General features: G+C 42.0%; 2 protein-coding genes across 2 annotated transcripts; one reads left to right on the top strand and one right to left on the bottom strand.

Moving 5' to 3' along the window:
• Positions 1–940: 940 nt before the first annotated feature.
• LOC311260067 (killer cell lectin-like receptor subfamily B member 1B allele A) lies at positions 941–7,833 on the bottom strand (the record flags this gene model as incomplete). The annotated part of the gene is made up of 7 exons (XM_084357580.1): positions 941–1,079; positions 1,156–1,262; positions 1,419–1,582; positions 1,678–1,878; positions 4,523–4,627; positions 5,736–5,813; positions 7,767–7,833. 7 exons carry the CDS (start codon positions 7,831–7,833, stop codon positions 941–943), a joined length of 861 nt encoding a protein of 286 aa, XP_084213706.1.
• Positions 7,834–12,862: 5,029 nt separating this feature from the next.
• nes (nestin) lies at positions 12,863–23,240 on the top strand. The gene is made up of 4 exons (XM_084356939.1): positions 12,863–13,814; positions 15,720–15,844; positions 18,465–18,538; positions 19,741–23,240. The coding sequence occupies exons 1-4, from the start codon at positions 12,984–12,986 to the stop codon at positions 22,560–22,562; spliced, it is 3,852 nt and encodes a 1,283-aa protein (XP_084213065.1). The 5' UTR covers positions 12,863–12,983; the 3' UTR covers positions 22,563–23,240.
• The last annotated feature ends 216 nt before the right edge of the window (positions 23,241–23,456 follow it).

Genomic DNA, 23,456 nt, shown 5'->3' with positions numbered 1-23,456 from the left:
TTGTGCTAGCTGGGTTAGCCACTGAACAAGTCTGTTCCTGCTGAAGTAGTCGGATGTACACCGTTGGTATAAAGCCTGTAACTGCACCCATTTTCCCCCTTCCTCCTGTTATCTGCATGTACCGTTTCTAAAATCCCCAACAACCTCCAAGCTCACAAAGCAAGTGACGCTAAAATAAGCTGGTTGCTAACAGCACAGAGCGATGTAAACAAGCTAGCAGCTGTTACCTTTTCTTTTGCAGCGATTTAGCCATTTTATTGCCAGGGATCACTTCCCCACGTGCAAACCAAGTTTCTCCGGACACTAATTTTGCAGGCTCACAGTCGCTGCATCATGGGTTTAGTGCCACCCAAGATGATTGTGATTGGTTTAAAGATCAAGTAACATGGCTTTTGCAAGTACTCACGGCTTTCAAGTTAGCATGTTAGCATTCAGAAACCAATTATTAGAGGCCTGCAACAGCCACATCTTTTTCTAAAACAAAATCTACATGTGAGACAAAATATGCTTCTTAGACTACCAACCTTCAGCTTTAATATCCTTCACATCACGATACAAATAAACAGGCAATGATGCGTTACCAATCACTTTATGCCGACAAAAAACATGTCCTAGCTGCATCTTGATGAAAGTAGAAGAACACACACACATTTAAAATGCATTCATTCATTATCCTTAAAACACTTTTCCTCTACAGGGTCACAGGGGCTGGAGCTGATCCCAGCTGACATTGGCCAAGTGGCAGCGACACCCTGGATAAGTCACCAGTTAATCACAGGGCTGACATATTGAGACAAACAACTATTCACACTCACATTCACAGCATACAAATTCAAAGTCCGCACAGAAATGCCCTGCCTGCCGGGTAAGAAGGACCTTCTTGATGTGAAGCAACAGCGCTAATCACTGCACCATAATCTGGTAACTTTCTCAAGTTTTACTAAGGTGGTGTAAGAGACAAAGCGTTCTTTTCGCAGATCCATGCGTTCTTTTTACTGCAGCTCACTGATTCCAGTCCGTTGTTTGGGACAGAAATGGCACAGTGACCTTCAGTAGCAGTCGCCTGTTGTATCCAGGAGCTGAGGGAAGAACATGATGTTTAGATCGAGGCTGATAGAGTTCATGATTCAAAATGTTTAAGAATGTGTGTCTTACGTTTCAGTCAGATTACTTCCATCGACCCACGCCCACTTCCCATCTACGACTCTCAGGCCAATCCAGTATCCTTTGACTCCACCATAACTGTTGTCCTTGATGTATTCCTGACACCAGAGAGACAGTTATTATATATTTAAATACTCAAGTTAAGAAAACACACTGTAAATGACAAACTGTTTTTAGACTTACAGAAAATATTTTTTATTTAGGCTGTGATTAAAATGTCATTATTTCATTATTGTCCTTATAATCATAATTACCTTCTCCTTTGTATTATTTATAACAGCCAATTCTGAAATTTTTCCTTTGCAGTTTGCTTGAGCTCCATCCCAGGTTTTCTGATCAGCAGTTACAGCGTTATTAACTGCGTAGCAGCTGGACTCGTAGTGATTCCAGCCACTCTGACAAGAGCTACAGTTTCTTACTGAAAAAACAGAAACCAACCAATAAAAGGCATTACTTCATTATTATTATTGTTATTGGTTATTTTTGGAAATAATTATTGTGTTCTGTACGTACCACGTCCCTTTCCTGGGCAGTATTGATCAATGCTCCACTGAGCTCGACTGACGTTGAGCTCATTGCTCCCTGTCTTTATGTCTTGTAACGTGTCATTCAAGCTTTTCATCTGTGTCTCCAGCTGCTGATTCTTTTCCACCAGCTCCTGCTTTTGTGTCTCCAGTTCCTGGTTTTCTGCAGTCAGGTCCGTGTTGTCTCTCTCTAAGGCAGTATAGGATTTATTCAGGTTGTCAAACTGGATTGTCAGATTGTGGACAGTTGAGCTCAGTTTGTTGTTGTTGTTTGTCAGGTTGAGATTGATTGCCTCGAGTTTTGTTAGGTTTTCTTTTAACTGGTCCTGCTCACTCGTTGGATTTACTGTGGTAACTGCAAAATGAACATAAACTTCATAAGGGACAGTCATAATGCAGTTCTCTTCCCTCCATCTTGGTTTTGTCCATTTGCTTCTTGTTTCTTCTGCCTCAGGTTTGCAGCCTTTTGGAGGTTTTAGGCTCTCGTTGTGTTTCTTACATTTTTGAGACAACAAATCCCATGACCAGACCAAACATATTGGGATGCACGATATATATATTTATTGGCCTCATAATGGGAAATCCACTCATATTTATTGGTTGATAATGAAATTAAAGTTGGTAAATCAAGATGATAATTCTAAACCAAATGTGTTTAATTAATTTCTGCAGCATCAGCATCTACAGACTCCGATACCGTAGGTGGCAGTATGCACCTTAAGGTTGGTTTGCGATTCACCACTAAACACAGGAAAGAGGGAGAAGATGAAAACATGTATCTATTGTTCAGATCTGGATACGACGGCGCCACTCAGCTTTTTGCCCTGCAGCCACTCATAGAGCACCATTATAAAAAGCCATCGTAATCAGGAAAACGACCACATAGGTTGACTGTGAAAGTAGCTTCTTATGTTTCTTGTTATATGGTGAAATCTAGTGGCTGTAGTAAATTACAGCAAAGGAGGAAGTCAGGTGAAGTAGTATAGAGAGCAATAAAGTCCACAAACAAAAGGACGGGACGGACGGACGGTCAATGAAACAAGCAAAAGTCAACAGTGAGTTCTTTTAGCTTACTGACAAAGTTGAGTTATGTCACAATGTTATTTAAGTTTTGTACACGCTGGTAACGACGTTGATATGATGTTTTGGGAGTCGCTGGCAATCGACCTGTTCAGTTGTTTAAGTATGACGATGTGTTGTTTAAAAGAGACGTCTGTAAAACTGTTGAGGACACTTTAAACTGCAAACAAGATCAAGAATGACGCTTTCTATTTTGAAGTTTGATCCATGGAGGTTTTTTATACTTGTGAAACGTTCCTCTAGTCGAGAGGAGAGAGATTTGAAAATCTGTGACGTCATCACAATGTGATAAAGTCCATGGGCTGAGTGGGAACTGTTGTGCTGGGCCAGCAGGAGAAACACTACTGTCCATATTCAGTGGGCCGCAAACCTGGAAGTTAGAAACTGTTTGTTTTCCCAGTTAAGCCAGGTGAGCAGTTCTCATTGAATAGACACCATCGTTGGATCTGGTAAATCTACAGAAGTGCAGCACACTGTTGTTGCTCGTTGTTCGCGTAGATAACCGGCTGCGTGGTGAACGTAGTTGTTCACAAACCTGCCAATTATGCGTGTTAAAGGCTGACGAGTTGGCTCACATGAGCTTGTTGTCCCATCGTTGTCCCTGCTGATGCTGACGAGCTCGCCAACCACTGACCCTGTCACACCCACATACTGGCGTTACACGGCTCCTAAGGTTTATGTGCACATAGCGTTAATTTCTGAGGATGTGCACAACTGACACAAGATACGACCCACATGTGTTGTTAAAAGCAGGTATATCTTTGGCCTAAAGAGCCAAACAAGTCATCGCCATTGTGGACGTTTTTGACAATTTCAGAGGAAAACAATCACATTTACAATCCGTGTTGGACACGAGTTCAGAGAGGAGGGAGTTCCTAAATCATCCATCTTTGCTCACTACATCTGCATTTCCTACACTGAGGTGTGCATAAACTAAATGTTATGAACTTCTTCAAAAATGTGAAATCATTGGTCACCTTATCGGTATCAGCCAACCATATCGTGCATCCCTTTAAAAAACACAATGTGTCAGTCAGTGTCTCATTAATGCCCAACTTCCCCTGAGGCACTCAGCTCCGAGCCCTTTGGTTCCTACATAAGTAAATATTAGATAACTAGCTTATAGTTTAACTAAACATGACTGAAACACCAGTGAATGGTGTATTTGTTGGGGAAATTTTGTTCAGCTGCTGATATGATTCACTGGTGAGCCTTACACGGCACCAGGACGGTGTATGAGCCATAGACTCGACAGCTGCAGCCGCCCTGGTCACTCTGTTTGCAGAACGTGTCGTGCGGCACAACGGCGTTGCTCATTAATGTTTATTAACTAAGTGTTTATTAGTGGCTTTTGGACGACAGTGGAGCTTTATGGCACAGAGGAAGAGGATTGCATTCAACCTAACGTGTCCTTAAATTCCTTCCTGTTTACACTAATTCTGTCACCAAACTTTTCTCAGCTGTGTCGAGGCTTCGGTTTCATATGAATTCATACATTCAGTTGGTTGTAACATCTAAAAGTATTTAAATTTATATTCATTCATTTCACTTCATTTGCAATAAAAACAACCACAAAGCTATAAAATGTGCAAACAAATGTGTTTATGATCGAAAAACATCAACACACCAACACACAACACTGTAACTGTTCAAGCCAGACATTTATAGTTAGAAACTAGCAATACATGGTTCGACCTTACACGGTAAATACATGTCCATCGTTAATGATTAGACTGCCTGTTCTGTATACTTACTGTAGACACAGACTGCTATGATGGCCAACAGCAGAAGGACACAGAGAATCCCCAAACAACAAGCCAAAAGCCGAAAGTTTCCATGTCTGTTGTTTGCTTCCTTGTCTGCTGAGAGTCAACGACAAACACACATTTAAGACTTCAGCTGTCTGAGTTTCACAAAATCTACAGGGTGTCTTAAGTTATGGCATCGAGCACGACATCAGTGACTGACTGTTTTAGGATGTGGATCTCTCTGTGAACACAAATAGTTGTGATCGAAGAAGTGGAAGCAGTAACAGCAGAAGTGTTGGTGATAATAACAGCAGTATTTCTGTCATAGTGGTGGTATTAGATGACGTTAAAACCATCGTCCAACACTCTGTTTGTAGGAGAGAAGGATTAAAAAAGTTCAGATTCAAAATATTTGTTGCCAATGTGGGTCCTGATATTTGAAAATTAATTTTACTTTCACTCGTCCATGCAAAGAAGTCACAGAAGTCACAACTAACAAAAAGCTGAAATCATCCAAGCAGTGTCAATGATTCAATTCATCAAGTGTCTAATCGATGTTTACGACTGTTTCTACATTCATTTAGGGATACTTGTGTGAGTGGAGATGAAGCTTGTGCAGTTTAAAAATCTACATATCTCATCCTCCTGTCTGTCATGTGCACACACAGTCTTGTCCGGTCTGCTTTAAACTACTTGGATTATTTTGTCGAGACTATTTTTAACATCAGATGTGTTAAGGTTGCGTCAACTTTGGTTAGAAAGCGAGCACTCCCCCTTCTGTCAGTCATGTTTGCAGCTCAGCTTATCTCAATATGTCATTTTGGCTCAAAGCGGTCACAATCCTCTGGGTTGGCACTTAGCTAACGTTAGCCTTATCTAGTGAACTACACAGCTGCTTTATGCTAGCCAGCTAATGTAACTAAGTCACGTGTGAGACTGTGGATGTAACAGTGATGTAAGAGCCTGGGAAACAGCAACGTCTTTCAAACCTCACGCGCACAGTTTGGGCAACTTTGTTATCAATTTGCTAAATTAAAACTGAGATCACCATGATGGCATCATCAGCGTTACTGAAAGAGCTCCTCCAGAGAAGATATACAACTGTTACAGGATGAGCAACACTCTTTATGACTTGGATTATGAATGGCAGTGACTGGCAGTGTTACTACTGTAGAAATACCTGAATGATTTGCATGTTGTTGTTTTTTTTGCAGCTTACCTTTTGTGTCATCAGTTTGGTCGGTCGGTTTCTCTTTAACCTTCACTTCGTCGTACACAGTGTCCTCCTCTTTTTTAGCTGAAAAGTTCAAGGACACAAACTCATGGTCAGGTTATTTACTGTTTGAATAATAACAAGGATTATTAATTATTTCAAACTAATAAAACACACGATGACCTTCAAAGGGATTTAAAACTTTCAGCGAAAATCCAAGATGTTGAAATTGCATCTCAGTTAGCGGACCACATACAAAGGGGAAACACTTGTATGGGAAAAAAAAATGTACAGGCATCTTTTTCACCACAAGTTCTCCAAACTGATTTGAGGAAGCTTTGGTCAGAGCGGCATCTCTGATGTCAGCAAAAGACCTTACAGATCTTTTAACATCCAAGTGTGGTATCAGCATGAAGACGAGGTGATGTTTACCGTCAGCCCTCGAACAATGTTATATTTAGAGCTATCAGCCAACATTTGCATAATTCTACATTTTAAGATGTAACTAAGTACATTTACTCAAGAACTGCTCTTAAGTGCAATGTCGAGGTATTTGTACATGAGTATTTTCATTTTCTGCTACTTTATACTCCAATCCACCACATTTTGGAGGCAAGTATTCTACCACGACTATATTTATGTGTTAAGTTTGCAGATTGCATGCTGCACCCAAGTTGTGCATTTTTAAATTCATTTAGTTGGATAAAAAAAAACAAAAAAACTTTATTACATTGTTAGAAAAGTCCTGATCGACACTATGCACATACATTTATATGCATAATTTACTTTAACTAAAAAGTTTCTGCTGGTAAGATAATTAATTTTTCTGTCATTCCCAACTCATCAGATACTGTAGGTCGAGTGGGCCGCCTTCTGAAAACGTCAACAAACCTTTTTGTACATTTATTTCCAGCTTAAGTACATTTAAAGGAACAGTTAACCCAAAAATGAAAATTCATCAGCAGTAAGTTGTTAAACATTCTCCTAAACAAGTATCTGCCGACTTGTTTTAAAATGTAAAAAAAACAATTGTTAAAAAAACATCAAATGGCTTCGTACAGCTTGTTTGGGGGTAATTCAGATCTTCAGAAGCCCTGAGATCCCAAACTGATTTGAAAAAGAGGATTTTCACACCGTTGATGCACGGTGTAGCTCGTAAACCCACTTCAGACAGGGTGCGTGACGATGCTTTGACCTAAGCAGCAACGGTGAAGATTTCAGCTTTAAAAAAGGTGTAAATAACGTCTTTTCAAATCAATTTCGGATCCTGGAGTGCAGGAAACTTGGATTAAGCCGGACGAGCTGTATGGAGCCATTTAATTTAATATTTTTAAAACAAGTCTCCGGCTACTTCAGCTGTTTAGGAAAATGCTGCAACACTGATTTACTGTGAAGCTCCAGAAATGTTCAGCATGGAGGGTGAGGAGATGATGAAGGAATTTCTCTTTTATGGGCGAACTGTTCCTTTAAGACTTTTTCTCAGGTGTTATTCATATAGAAAGCTCCTGTTGGAAAGTTAGTAACACTGACGCTTTGGGATCGTAGGTCGGGTCGGCAGCGACTGACGAGTTCTGGGAATGAGACTCAAAAAAAACTATCTCACTAGCGGAAGCTTTAAGGACATGGTAAACATTACTGTGGATTCAAGTTTTAATATCAGCCTTAGTCATTCCTAACAGTCTTAATATGGATTTGAATTTTTCTTTGTCCGCTATAATCAAACTGGGAACTTTGAAAACACCGATGCAAATGTGACGGCTGAGCTCAACTTCTTATTTCCACCTGGTCCCTGCAGTTTACAGAGCAGCAGCTCCACAGCATCGTGCCGCTGATTCTTTCTGATGAGCAGCAACATTTTTCATGTTTTTAAAACCAGAGTGAACAACACAAATTTCCCTCCGACACACTAAAGGTGTGAACTTACTTGGATAAGGGTTAGGGGGGGTTAAGAAAATACCGGTGCAAAGAAGTCAACAGTGGATGTTAGGATGAGCACATAAACAGAGATACATCAGCTGATCTGATATCTGTTCTTACCTTCAGCTGCGGGACTTTTGTTGGACTTGAATACGACTGAAGCGTAGTTCACCTCCTCCTCCGCCATCGCTACAGTCGTCCTGTTGAGCTCTCTGTGACTTGTAGACAGAGAAGTACTGAAATACGACCACAGAACATCCTCATAGGAGAACTGGTTGTTTCCTCTGTTCGTGTTGAGTCTGCCACTCAGCCTTCAAATTCTCCAACTTCTGCTTTTGGTTAATAAAGTAATTTGCATGTACGTCCAGCTGGGTGTGAGTTACAAACAGAGCACAGTGCGTTTTTTTGTATCCTAGGAAGATAAGATCCTCAAATACAAGGCGTGATTACAAACAGCGTTCATGCAAGAAGGATGTTAATAAGTGATACATTTTAAGGACGGTAATAATTAACTCTGAAGCGTCATTTATGCCGTCATAACAAGAACTACGGGTCATATAGTGGTTTTGACACCTAGCTGAAACACACACACACCACAGTGTGACACTTTAACTGCGTCAGTATCAACCCAGGTTTGTTGACATCAGTGCTCATGTAGATATGAGCAAAGACACAGTTCAATATGAGTGTGTAACACGTCTGCTCGGCCCAAGCAAACCACAGATGCATTCAAATGTGCATGTCTTATGTCTCTTATAAATATTTTCACAAAAAGTGTGAATCAAGCTCACATTTATACATGTATGTGATGTGGACATGGAGGTGGAGGTGGTATGGCAGCAAGGCGAGATCGGACACAACGTTTCGGTATCCGATAATAGACATTTTCCAGGATTTCTTTTGTTTTGTGTAGATGAACTGGTGAAACTGTACTTCAGAGTCGGCTTCAGTAACAAAGACATTTTTTCTCTTTTAGCTCATAAACACAGTGTAGTTGTCAGCATTAAGACTCTGAAGAGCCGAGTGCCGAAAAACTGCATCTGTTCAGAAGGAAAAACCACACAAGCTTAGAAGAGGTGGCCTCAAAATTCAGTTTCAACTTTATTCTCGACATTTCGACTTTTAACTTTAAGTGCATCATGAAGAGAAAAGGTCCCTGGCCCTGAATGTAAGAGCCTGGGAAACAGCGGCGTCTTTCGAACAGTTTGAACGACTTTGTTATGAATTTTTGCGAAAATTAAAACTGAGATCACCATGACGGCATCATCAGCGTAACCGAAAGAGCTCCTCCAGAGAAGATAAGAAGACACGATTGTTTGATGAGCTATCCGGACATTTTCCACCAGTGTTGTTTACAATAAAACACTAGTTTTGACGAGACGTCTGGAACATTTTCCAGCCGTGTTATTTGCAACAAAATATATATATTTTTTAATTTTGTTCATATATTTGGGATATATTCTAGCAAAGTTTTTGGCAGCAAAAGGGGATTTTTTTTTGACAAGACATCAGGATGTGTTCCAGCTGCGTTCTGGCAACAAAGGTGTGTATTTTTTGGACAGACATCTAACACATTTCCCAGCAGTGTTATTTGCAACAAAACGCAAAAAAAAAAGACTAGATGTTGGGACATATTCCAGCCATGTTTGTGGCAACAAAAGCCAGTAATTTTAGCAAGATATTGGGACATTGTGCAGCTGTGTTTGTGGTGACAAATGCAAATGTTTTGGGCTTTTTCATTGCTTTATTTATAGAACAGCCTGAGAGTGACAGGAAGCAGGGTTTTTAACGAGACGTGGGGACATACTAACAATAAATAAACGGGGAATTCTTTGACGGGATGTCACAACATATTTCAGCTGTGTTTGCGGCGACATTATAAGCCAAGATATCTCTTCCTAACCCTTTGATCAAGACTGATTTTCGTGCCACAACCTGACCAGACCATAAGCACTGCATTGTTAGGATATTTAAAGTTTGTGGTTTCAAGAAACATTGTTCTACTTTGTGCAGCCAAGGTTGTTCAGTAGTTCACTATTTTTCATCTATAGCATGACATAAAGGACAAAATGTTGTGTCAAAATGTCCCTTAATGGAGACGTTTCTTTGTGATCTATCTCAAAGTTGGAAAGTACAGGTTGGATTTCCAGTTTGTAATATTACAAGAACACAAACATGAATAGACATTAGACGGTCTGCCCTTTAATTTGCGGTCTGTTACACTGACTTTCCGGATAAAGACATCTACTTCAAAAGAAGAAGCAAAATTTGCAAAATCAATTTCCTGAACTCAGATATTTTTCTCAGATATATACAGTACTTCCTTGCTTGTCGTTACGCCTGAGATGGTGAATTCGTCTGTATGAGTGCTGCTGTGGTTTCGGGTCCAGCTAATGACCCATTTATTATTTTCAGTATCTGTCAGTGCAACATGCATGTAAAACATCATCATCAGACACTAAACCTTTCTGTCCTTTTGGTCAAAAGAATGATTGAATTGAATAAGTGCGTGACTTATAAAAGCAGAAGCTCACGACAGCTTTATCTGTGTAGTTCATCTTCCTCAGAGGTAGAAGAAGTTTTAAAATGTTGTGACTTTCTTAAGGCTCGGTCAGAGAACAGCTGATACGAAGGCTTCACATCAGTCTGGTCACAACCTTTGAGGCGTCCTTGAAACTAATACACAAATGATTTGATCTGTATTTGAACAACAACATGTGGACAACTTGTTCTCTACTGATGATGTTTTATTGTTAGTTTTCATGTCTGTTTCAGAGTCCTGTAATGTAGTTTCATTCCTCAAAAGCCTGACCAGAGACAAGGAAGGAAATTAGCCGTGGCCAGAAGTCCTAGACGCATTTTAATTAGCTGTAACAATGACTGCATGTATCGTCCCTGCCAAGTAAACTGATGAGTAAATAAATAAATCCATCAGTATTTCAGTTATATTGTAACTGATATATACTTGATATTGTACTTGAATAAAAAGAAGAAAATGTAGAAATACTATCAAAGTTTGACAGTGTTGTATAAAGTACCTGGAAGTCGTACTTTACAAAAGTAAAAATAAAGATGAAGACTTAATGTACATTAGTATCAAAACAAGTCAAAGTAAATTACACATATATTAACATGTATTTAAATATTGTACACTGTGTGGTGACCGATTATCGGCCTGGCCAATCAATGGATCCGATATTCAGCATTTTTCTGATGATCTGAATATGTGTTTTCTTTTTTATAATATTATTATCTATAAAATATGTACCTCAAAATTGTACCTGAGTAAATGTACTTAGTTACACTCCATGACTAACTACTGATGCATTCTGTTGAAGCTGCTGAGGTGGTTTAACTTCTTCATATAGTTCATGTGACGGGCAGCTTGAGAGTTTCTTCTTAATCTACAATATTATATCATCATTTATGTATTGATTTCATATTTTGTATAATTATACTAAACCCAGAAACATAACCAGTAACTAAAGTTGTCACACAAAATGTAATAGAGTAAAAAGTACAATATAGGCAGGAGAAATAGGAGAAAATGGAAATAATCAAGTACATGAACATTAAAATTATACTTTTTTTGTTTCTTTTCCATATATATATATATATATATATATATATATATATATATATAATTAATTAATAAAGTTAGAAAACACAATGTTTAATAAGTGAGAATGTGGAGGTAGATTGCATTAAAAACCCTCCAGAGGCTTGAAGAGTGGCAGCGACAGAGACGTTACTTGACAACAGTTCATCCCATAAAACACTCGTCAGTGACACGAGTACAACGAATCAAGACGAGGTGACACTGATTAACTCGTATGCACATACTTAAGAAGAGTACTTGAGCAAATGTACTTTGGTTATCTTGCACCACTGCGGTTAGCAGGGTCACCTTCTTACACTGGGTGATGACAGCTTGTTGCAGTGCTGAGAGATGCCCAGTAGATGGAGATGGTGAGGTCAAGAGGCTCCACACTTAAATACATGGGAGTTTTCTGTGTGGTAAATGAATTCCCCTTCACCCTGCAGATACTGTAAGTCGTGTCCTGAGGTGTGTTGATGAGGTTTTTCTAATTGTTAGTTCACACTTTGCATTATTTGGTTTAATCATTAAGCAGTTTACAAAGGTGCAGTGGAGCTCGGGGGAGTTATTTGGAATAATTGAGGAGGATGTTGTGAAGATGCTGTGAAGATGCTGTGAAGCTCACACAGCTCAGCTCAGACCAAAGTCACGATGCTGAAGTTGCAGGAAGAGGTTTGCTTCCTTTTCAGCTCGTCTGAGTGGAGATGAAATTACACACCAGATGATTTTAATGTCGCCTGACTTCTTTGTTTGTTTGTTACATTGAGCAGAAGATTTTTCAGTTTTTCTTGTCCTGATTATATGATACTAATATTAACTGTATACATAAACCCTCTGTGATACTCATGATACATTTACTGTCAAAAACAGGATGTTAGAAACTTAAATGTTGTGTAATCAGACTGTTACTGACTGTTACTTAATTTCTGCATTTCAAAACACTTACTGTTTGTGTTGAAAGTTCTGGTTTAGGATAAAAAAATACATCTCTGCAAGGACGTGCACAAGGCCGAGCTGCCGTTCCGCTCTCGAGGAAAAATTCTGATAGTAAAAAATGGTTTGGAGTATTTAAAACACATGAAAAAAAGAAATCATGGCCACTTAAATTCTCTTAAATAAATTACAAAATTACGCTCGTAATACGAGTGAGGTGGAGAGAGAAACCTACAGTAGCGTGCAAAAAGAACAGTTATTATTATTTTAGAGGCAATGTTTCCCTTTATGAAATCAGAACAACGTGATAATTGAATAAACCGAAATAAACAAAATGATAGAAAGCTTTGTGGCCCTTTACTTTGAACCTCCGTTCCATTAAAAACCCGATAAAGACTTTTGAATGTAAAATCAGCTGCAGAAAGTGCCAGTGGTGAAAGAGTTAACCTTGGATATTACATCACTGCCTCTCTCTGCCCTTTCCCATCTCCTCCACCCCTCCATCTCATCTCTCCCTCTCCCATCCCTCCTCGCCTCCTCCCCCCTCCCTTCAGCCTTCAGTCTCCTCCCTCCTCCCCCCCTCGTCCATGTGCCCGGCCCCTTCATTAACTCCAGTATGAAAGGGAAGCCTCTTGCTGGCAGTCACACTCCCAGAGCCTCGCAGGAGCCTCACTCAGACAAAAAAAAAAAAAAAAAAAAAAGCCCCAAACATCCTGACTCAGGCCTGGACGCAGAGACTCACTTGGCTGCCAAATCATATTCAGTGAACCTCTGAGTGAGGCCTCGCTTTGCCAAATCTCTCTGACATGGAGCTCCACAGCATGCATAAAGCCTTCCACCACAGCCACCTGGGCGAGGAGAAGCACCAGATGCTGAATCTGAACCGACGCCTGGAGACCTACCTGAGCCGGGTGAAGCTCCTGGAGGAGGAAAATGCTCTGCTTGCAAAAGAGATCCAAGCTCTGAGACGGAGCAACCACGGAGCCTCGACACGGAGGAAGGGCCTGGAGGAAGAGCTGCGCCAGGCGAGGCTGGAGGTGGATGCAGCCTGGAGGGACAGGGTCGACACAGAGCTGGAGGTCAGGAAGCTGACCGAGGAGCTCCAAGCCCTGGACCAGCTGAGGCAGAGGGAGGCTCAGGCCCAGGTGAAGGCTAAGATGAAGGTGCAGCAAAGCAGGAAGGAGCTGGAGGAGGAGCAGAGGGCACAGATGTGGCTGAGGGAGAAGGTCAACCAGCTGGAGCACGAGATGAGCCACATGATTCAGACCCATCAGGAGGAAGTGGTCCACTTTGAGGCCACTATGACCCACTCCAGAGCCACAGTGCCACCCACACTGGCTCAAAGGGCCAACCATACATCCAACCTTCTTCAGGTGGGAGAGGAGTACTCGCAGAGGGCCACCAGGGCATGGCAGGAGGCAGCGGAGGCCCATCAGGGGCAGTTAACTCGCCTCGAGGAGTCACTTCACCAGGCCAGGAGCCGTTTAACCCAAGTGGGTCAGGAGAAGAGCGAGAGCCAGCAGAAGCTCCGAGCCCTGGAGAAGGAGATCGCCTCAGCTCAGGACGTCAGGCTGCATCTGGAGAAGAGCGTCGCCCAGCGGGGACACGAATACAGCCAGGAGGTCCGGAGACTGCAGGTGAGAGCGAAGCATCCATACCTATCTCTGACTTGTGAACAAAGGTTGTACTGAACAAACATGCATTAAAATATCTAAAAATGCCCCGACTAGAATAACTAGACTTTGATTTATATTTCATTGAGTTGTCTTTGATTGAAATCTAGAGAAATTAGTTATTTTATTCAAGATAAGGGTGCGTTTCATTTGCTCACCCATCGCTTTAACTTCCTGGAGAGTCAAAGAGGAACGAGACTTAACGTAACGTGACATTACCTCGTCATGAACATTTGTGCCTGAGTCACATCAGGTTTTTAACGGCATCTGTTTTTGTTTAACAATGAACAACGAAGACAACAACTCCCATGATGCCACACTACACCCCTAGAAATGACATACTGTGCCTTTAATATGTCTACAAGTTTATAACAGAGCTCAATTTTTCAACACGTGGATTTTCTTTAGTTCGCAGCAAATCAGGAACTTCTGTCATGTGAACACAAAGATTACAAAGTCGCACACTGTTGCTCGGGAAACTGCGAACCCCTCAGCATCTGTTGCGTCTGATAAAGATTCATGTGGTACAAATAGACACAGTCTAAAATGATGAAGTGACGGACCACAGGGGAATGTGGACAGTTCACAATCAGCATCTGCACGACTGAGGTCAGTGAGACAAAATGGAGTCGAGGGAAGTTTATTTATAAAGCAGGGTTCAGACACAAGTCAGTTAAGAGTCCGTCATACGTTATGAAGTTACATAATAATAATGACATCACTGGCGTTTAGGTTGATCGCTGTTGTAGATGAATCTGTCAATTATTTTCTCGTCTAATCGATTAGTTGTTTGATCTTTAAAAATGTCGATCAGTGTTTCCTAAAGCCCGAGACGACGTCCTCAAATGTTTTTCTTTGTCCAGAACCCAAAGTTATTCAGAAAATATTCACATTTAACAAGATGGGATCAGAGCATTTGGACTTTTACTCCAAATTCAAAATAGTTTGCAATTAATTGAGTTGACAACTGATCTTATAATCGATCAATCGTTTCAGCTCTGCTGGCACCATTTCTATCTGCTGTCGTGTCTCCGTTATAGACTAGTTAAATGAATAAACTTGTGTTTTTTCTCGTGTTTTTGGAAAAAATCCAGTTGTCTTTCTGACAACAATAAAACCACTTGGAAACGCCTTTTAAACCTTAATTCAAAAGAGCAAAAACAAGAATATAAATAGTAAAAGATTAATAGGGAACCAGTCATCCAATCTAATAATAAAGTTTTAAGCCCTGATTTAAATGAGTCGACAGTTTAAACGGACCTCAGGTATTCATGAACCCCGACAGTCACCATCGATCACAATCATCTTATATTGTTCACATTTATTAAATATCTTATTTGGTGCCAAACACTCAGGTCACTTGGTAAAAGTCCAGTTTTTCGAGTGAAGGCTTTAAAGAGCATGTCTGAGTTGCTCTCCCCCCCCCCTGGCGGCTTTCCATCCCTCTGTCTGCTTCATTTAATATTCTGATGGAGTGAAAACATTCGGGTGTGAAAGCGACGGGGCGACTACATATTTATAGGTTGAGTCTGTTGGGATTAGTTCGGGGTCACGGTGAAGTCAGAGAGGTGAAGCGCCCAAAATGGAGCGCTTGTAAGGACAAAGCTGCGTTCTCCCAGTGTGGTCCTGAACAGCCAGCAACGAGAAGAGCGGTCATTTACAAGTCAATAAAAAGAAGTGTTGACTTGATTATATCAGAATTACAGAATTAAGTTTTAATAAATCTTTAGGTTGAAATAGATGTTTGACCAACACACTGAATGTGACCAACATAAGCACAGAGAATGTTAATGTTTACCCTCGCTGTGAGGCTTTCATACCTTTTTTTAAACCACTTCCTTTTCCTCTTTCACTTCCTGTGTTTGGCAGGAGCACTTGGAGGGCCTGGAGGCGGAGAGAGAGGAGCTGGGCCAGCAGATCGATGGTCTGGTCCTGGAGAACCGAGGCCTCCTGCAGGCGAAGACGTCTCTGGGCCTGGAGGTGGCAACGTACAGGTACGCTGTTATATACCTGATTATCCTGTGGAGTGTTTAAAGGAAAAATACACCCGAAATTAAAACCAGTCATTATCTCCTCCCCCACATGCTGATGGGAAGCTGATGTTTTACTCTGAAGGTGTGAATAAGATAGGGAGCAGGACATGGGACATATTTGATATATTGTAATTCAATGTGGAAACAATGAAGTAAAAAAAAAACCCCACATGAATCAGCCCCTCTGAAGTCACTAATCAATACGGCTTATCGATTTTCTTCAGATGAACACAAACAGAAATGTAAAAAAACAACATTTCTGATGTTCGGACAGCAGGCGACTGTCCTGCAGTCACAGGTCAACACAAACATTTTAAATATTGAGATATTTGGACCATAATAACAGCAGTGATTTTGTGATACCTGCTATGTTTTTTTTTCCCGAGGCATCGTTGTTTTAGCTCTGGTTTGGTCCAAATTATATAACTACTGTCATTTACACAGCAGATGGAGTATTGGTGGAGATGTGTGTTTTAGAAGTCAGCCTTTGTGTTTACTCGTCATGATAGGGAGTCTTTTATGAAGTGTAGGAAAGTAGAAACTTCGGCTTCACGCTGTGAAACATTAAAGCCTTGAAACTTCAGCAGAGTGGATGATCTGAGGAACCCTCCTGATGTCAGACAGGTGTGGGCGAGCGTTGAATTAAATGTTGATTTCCGGATGCTTAAAAGTCAAATAAGGAGGCACATTTTTAATGTTCGATAAAAGTCGTCTCATTCAAAAACGACCCCACGAGCATCCAGCTGAGCTCTCATCACTGCTGGGTCGGCACGGATTTAGATAATGAGCCTACACTCTTCAATCTGTGCGAGAAGCTGGAGAAATAAAGAGGCGTCCACAGCGACTGCAGCCGTCTGGACTGAAGGTCACCGCATTGAAACAGCAGCCTCTGATGTCTCGGACAGAGTAACGGATCCATTATGGAGCTCTATAGTGGAGCCTCCTTTCTGCTGCTGCTCCCCCTCCTCAAATATTGACCCTCACCCCTCAGATTTATGAGCTGTGGGAGTCTAGAGTAACAGCAGAGGGGGAGCGGGGGAGGCAGAGGACACATTTCAAGGTCAATCACTACACATGAAACTTGATATTTTAATCAAACAGGATCTTTAAAAGGGACAGTTCACCATTTAAAAAAAAAATTTTAGTCACTATCCTCGAGCATTTTCCTGAAGTAGCTGGAGACATCTCTACATCTCTCAATCCAAGAACCTCTCAGCGGCTGAAGGACTCGACTTTAGGAGAGTGGAGGTTGGATGACATTGTTGTATTTTCTTCTACTTTTGAGCAGCGTCTTGAACATCTCAGTTTATTGTTGTCTGGACCGGAACAGTTTTACCTCAAGGTTAAGATGAGTAAGTGCTCATTCTTTCGTAAAAACACAGAATTTCGCTGAAGTCCTTTTCATGCTTTGCGAGTTTCTATGGCCAAGTTGGCAGCATCCCTCCGTTCTTCCACCGCACAGGTGTCAAGGAAAATGGGAGTGGGAAGCCTTCTCCTGATCAGCTGTTTGAAGCAGAAGCTCATTTCTGCTCCGGTGTTGGGGTATGCAGATTTTAGCAAAGCCTGGTTTTCTCGAGATTGATGCCAAGTACATTTCTGCAAAACCACAGATAAGTTGAAACCGGATGTGTCTTTATGTTGCAACTTTATCACAGCGCTGTGTTATGCTCTGGTTAGGTTTGGGTACAAAAGCCACTTGGTTAAGATCAGGAAAACCTCATGGTTTGGCTCAAAATACCTGTTTTGGTCGCCACGATCACACACTTCCTGTGAAAAATAGCCGGTTTTGGTCACATTTTGGAAATGTTCGCAGCTCTCGCTTTTGGGCGGCACAAAATGGATGGAAATATAATATCAAGTGGTGTGACTCGAACATCTGGTCGTCCGTTTGGCAGCCTTGTTGGAATGGTGTGAATGGTATATGCCCCGTTTGGATAAAACTGTCAACCTTGGACGTATCTGTGGTTGGCAGAAACGGTCACTGCTAACATAATATCCTGGTGACCGGGCTGAGTCACCAGGGGTTTGGAGATGTGTTATAGTAAGAAAGTGGAGGACAGCAGCCGCCGGTGGCAAATGCAAATCTTCAGTAGGGTGGTTAGGAACATGGCAAAGATGCCTGAATTTTCATTTTTGGGTAAAATTTTCCTTTTAAAATGGATTAAACTGCGAGACACGCAGCTAATTATACGAGTATGTGTCGGAATGGAGCCTGGTGCGATCCACATGTGTGAACAGACACAGTGGTATTAGTGCTGCATGGGCTGCTCATAATATCTGCTGTCATTATGTGTGTGCATGTGTCTCTTGTGTGTGAGGAATTGATGGCAGAGGTTTGTGCGCTGCAGATGGCTCCTCAATGGCGAGGCCTTACCTTCATTAACATAACAACAGACCTCAGTCTGCTCCTGCTGCTCAGGAGCAACACGAGTCGGCCTCCTCTCCTCCTCCCACCCAGCTCTCTGTGCGCAGCATCACGTCGGCGTTCACACATTTGTGGCTCATCCTAATTATAAAACATCAGAATATTCTCGTGTTGTAACAGGATGTAACCTGCTCCTCTTGTTGTCTGTCTCCACAGAGCTCTGCTGGACAGCGAAAACCTCAGAGGAGACGTCTCTTTGTTGAATCAGCCAAGAAACATTTCCATCACAGGTAATTAAAGTAAACAGTGTTAATACATCAGCACCGTGTCGGTGACTTCACTGAATCTCAATATGTCGCATAAATCCTCTCCTTTCTCTCCACTCTCCTTCGTGTGGGTATAATTTCACTTAGTCTGACTAAAAGCCCCTGAGAGTGGGCGACATGTTTGATAGTATTTGTAATCGCATTAGTCTAACTGGGGAGGGTGTATTTGTGGGGGGGTGGGCTTCTCTCAGGCAGCTGAGGTCGGCACTTTGGGTCCTGTAACGTAAGCCACCTCAGACAGTCCCCACAGGTTACTGAGCCGTATGGCTCTGCTTTCCAGTAACTTAGACAGCAGCGAAAGGAAATGACGATCAATATTTCCCCATTAGTGTCCGGCCTCCATTCAGAACATATGTATTAATGATGCTTTGGGGAGGCAGCTCCTCCACAGTATCTCTGTCCAGTTAAGATTACTAACGATGAATTGAAATACTAGTCTGTGCTGGATATCAGATAACTCAGGATTCAGTGTTGATTTTGGCAGCTAATTTAAATCTACTTTTCATTGCTTAGACACATTTTAGCCGTTATATCCATCATGGTTTAGTCCAGTTTAGTCGATGATGCATTTTGGTCAACTTTAGGTGAACTCATTCAATCTTAGAAACAACAGTTTGACTAGAAAGTGATTGCAATGCATGCCGTGTTCAGAGCTGCCGTGCTGCAGGGGTGAGTCCTAAATCCTAGTAAGAAGGGTTTTTGCACCTTCAAAGTCAATGGGTTTTTGAATCAGTCAAAAAAAAAGTTTGTCCAAAGATCTTTTTCATCCAAATCCTTTTATGTTGAAGCCATGATGTCATTAACTCGCTCTCGGTTTGGGACAGCATCACCTGGGCTTCTGGGAATCTGCACACGTCAATCAATGACAGTGATATATTGTTTGTAATTTGACACACTAGATGCACGATGGGAGGAACATATTAAGAATTTTAAATGTCAGATAGCTCACCACTTATATTTTAGTTCTGGCTTGTCTCGATTTATTTTTTAGCTTGTCAGCGTCTTGTTTTAGTCATGGTTTAGTCATAGTTTTCACTAACAAAATCAAGGATTCAGTACATTTGCCAGAGCTGTTGACTGAAGACTGAAGAAATCAATGCAAGTCATTATTATTACAGTAGCTTAGTTCATTGTGTATTCATGAGCTCGTCTCTTGTCCTCCACAGATGCGGCCTTCAGTCCTCGAGGGGTTAAAACAAATTACCAGCCCCAGCTGTCCGCTATCTACAAGACCACTTCCTTCTCATCTGTCCGTGGTATGACAGGAACAGGGCCAACGTCAATAACTGCAACACCAGTCTGGAGTAGGAAACCCGTCACCCTCACTGAAACTCCAAAGACTTACATGAAACCTGCATATGAAGACACAACAAAATCAGCAACACAGGAAACCCCTTATCCAAAAATACTGCAGGATGGAGCTGTTGAAAGTTTCAGACCACAGGAGGTTCATGAGAAAGTCACCTACGCTGAGCCCCTATCACCTCCTAATGAGGAGGAGGCTCTTGTTGAAACATCAGAGGACAAAGAAGGTGAAGAGGATTGGAGTAATGTTGGTGTTGAACATCCGGAGGAAAGACCAGTTGTTGAGTCAATTACCAGTTGTCAGGTTGAGTCTGGTCTCAGCGCCGAGCCGTTCAACCATGAGGTGAATCAGCATCAGTTTACGACACCCAACCTTACACCATACCACGTCAGAATCGCAGAGGAGTCCTGTGGTTTCTCAGATGAACCTGATAAAGATGTGCCTTTTGAAATACCCGCTGAGAAAGAAGCTACGCAAGAGCCACATGCTGCAGTTGATGCATGGGGGGAGAAAGAGTGCAAAGGCCAAGAAGTGGAGCGTGTCCAAGAGGAAGCCTCAGACTCCGAAACTGAGGCAGTACTTGATCAGAACTTTGAATCCAGGACGAGCAGTCCAGTGTCTGAATTTGAGCATGAAGAGAGCCCGTTGAACAAGGTGACAGACCTCAGCCAAGATGAGAACATCTTAAAGGAGGATGCAGCTGAGACAACACAAGAAATTAACAGTGCTGAACAAGCAGTGGGAACAACTGAGACGGATGTCGAGGATAAGCTGTACCCCGATGGAGAAGAGATGGATACATGGGACAGCGTGATTGAAAGGAAGGTTGATCTGAAGACATATGTTGGTGTGAACAAGGATGAAGAGAAACAGCATGCTGAACCAGAGGAGGATATATCAGCACGAGGACGAGAGCCTGAAAAGAGAGAAATCAAGCATCCATTTGCTGCAAATCTACAGCAAGACGATAAAGTGGCCTCTTCATTAATGGAAGCAGGCGATGAAGGACAACATGCTGATCAAGAGCATGCGCCGCTTCCTAACAATGAAGAAGACGAAGATGAAGAGGAGGATTCTCAAAATGTCTCCGTGTCGTGGAGGACCGAGCTGGAGAGCGACAGCTACGCTCTGGATAACACGCTCGCCGACACTCGTCCTCTTATCCGATACAAAAGCGACGAGACCGACGCCAATACTCAGGCGTCACACATGGACGAGAGCGAGTCGAGCGAAGGTGAACAGGAAAAGAAGATCGGAGAGACGGGAACTGGGACGTGGAGCGAAGACAAGACAAAGAAATTTGGAACCATGGAAGATCTGTGTGAAGAGGTTGAAGTGGAAGCATTGGATGAGGAATATGATCTGGGATATATTCATACCGAGGACAGGGATGTCGACCACGGTATGACTGAAAGTGAGCACGCTACACCAGAGAATGACACAGCAAGTGCAGAAGAAATGATCAGAAAAGTCAGCGAGGGACATTCGGATGAAGAAACCGAAGAACTTAACAAACCTACGGTACCTACAAATGTCGACGACGATGAGGAGTTGGAGATAGACCTACTTGTGGAACAGGAATTAGAAAACTTGGCCACAGACAGCTACAGTGTTCACTTTGCACAGCAGAAAGTCGGTGAGAGTGAGAAGATGTCTGTCGAGGAAATGACTGAGCAAGAAGAGGCTGAAGAAACTGAAACAGAGGACACGTTTTCTTGTGCTGATCAACCTGAGAACCAAAATTTCAATGCTACGTCTGTTGTAATGCCTCAAACTGACAGTCTGGGTGATGAAGGGCTCCAGGATAAAGATCAAGAAGCTCCAGAGAAAAAGGAGGAAGAGGATGAACACAATGAGTCTATGGTGACACATGTCGATGTAACCGAAGATCACTCCAGCTTCAGCGACTTCATCAGCAGGCCTGATGTGGAAGAAATCAACAACACAGAGGAACCAAATTCTGCGTTACAGGAAGCAGCAGATCAGGAAAACCTGCAGGATGTGTCCGTCCCCACTGAGGTGGAAGAGGTTACACCACTGGAAGCATCAAGTGCATCTCAAGAACATCTTGTTGAGGATGTTCAAGAAACAGAAGCTGAATGGGAAGTCCTAAAGAACCCAAGTGAGGAGCAGGAAATCGGACATCAGATTCAAGACGTTGAAGATAATTTGCCTGAATCAGCTGAAAGGTATCTTCAGGATGACGCAGGCTCTGACGAGGGCAGTATGACGCCGAAGGAGGAGCCCGTCGACATCTCCCCTGATAATGTTCCTGATGAAAATGATATCTTTGGGGTGAAGGACTCAACAGAAGTATCGAACACAAATGGCAAAGACAACGGCCTCCATGGTTTCTTCAGCTCTGGTGTGAAGAACGACTTCTGGATGTCCTCCCTGGAGACCGGTGCCACCTTTCAGCCAGACGATCCCTGTAATGAAGCAGCTGAGAAAACCAATCAGAATCTAGGGTTTGCTGACAATCTGGTTTGGGGGGATTTGGAAAACCCGAATGTGGTTAACTGGAACTCCAGGCTGGATATTGACTCATCATCTAAAGCCCTGGTCGCTAAGAAGGAGCAGGAGCATGCGGAGGTGAAGCAGGTGTTGAAGGGGGAGCTGGTTCATTCTGAGGAGTCTGAAGTTGAGGGTGAATCCTGGTCATCGGGGGAGGAACCAGTGTAATAAAGTAGACAGAAATTTGAGTTCAGCCAGTTTAGATTTAATCAATGTTAGTCTGATGAAAGTCAAGTTTTCTGATAATACATTTACTTTAAAAAACCAAAGTCGTGCCTTGGTGCGCACCTCAGTGACGCTAACCACCAATGTGCCAATACTGATACTGAACACCTGCCTTGTTTCTTTACACTGACGTATTCGACTAACCATTTCTACTCTGATCGTTGAAGCCCTTCAGTCTTTTAAGTGTGCATGTTATAGAGGAAGGCTGAGTATTGTGCATGAGGAGACGGCATGAAGACAGAACAAAGAATGTCATTTGAAAGTCAGAGTGTTTATTGATCGCTGCCTAATCTGATTTTCACTGACTGATGGAAATCAATGAGACCAGGAGGGAAGGATTCCTTGAAAGAGCTGCTATTTCTCTGCGTATTAAACAGACAACTATTGTTCCTCCTGGTGACTTATCTCATTTCACTGGAAAACATATTTGCATGTTTGACACGTGTAGAATGAATGACTGGTTGTAGTGGTTTATGATACAGGTAGCTAGTTTGGGTAAACAAATTGTTGTGCTTCTGTTTGGTTGTCGTGTATTAAACAAACATTTTATTTAACATCCATGAAGTTTTTGATGCGGTACATTAACAGTCTGAAATAAAGTAGATTCATGATGTGCCCTGAGTCTCCTTGTTTGAAAATTTCTCGTTTATTTGCACAGTGCACCTCACAAATCGACATTACCAAAGTAGATGTAAAGTATTTAGCATTATATTTAACCTCTGGAAAGCTGAGTGAAACTCTTTTAGACTTTACTGATCACTCATACAGCCCATTTACGATTACATGATGATGTCTCAATGCTAGTGTTTGCATTTCTAGTTAGCATCCTGTTAGTGT

Source organism: Pagrus pagrus (genome assembly GCF_965226575.1).
Source record: "Pagrus pagrus genome assembly, chromosome: 7".
Classification (NCBI taxonomy): domain Eukaryota; kingdom Metazoa; phylum Chordata; class Actinopteri; order Spariformes; family Sparidae; genus Pagrus; species Pagrus pagrus.
The sequence above is the reverse complement of the archived record's forward strand: the minus strand, read 5'-3'. Positions and strand labels throughout refer to the sequence as shown.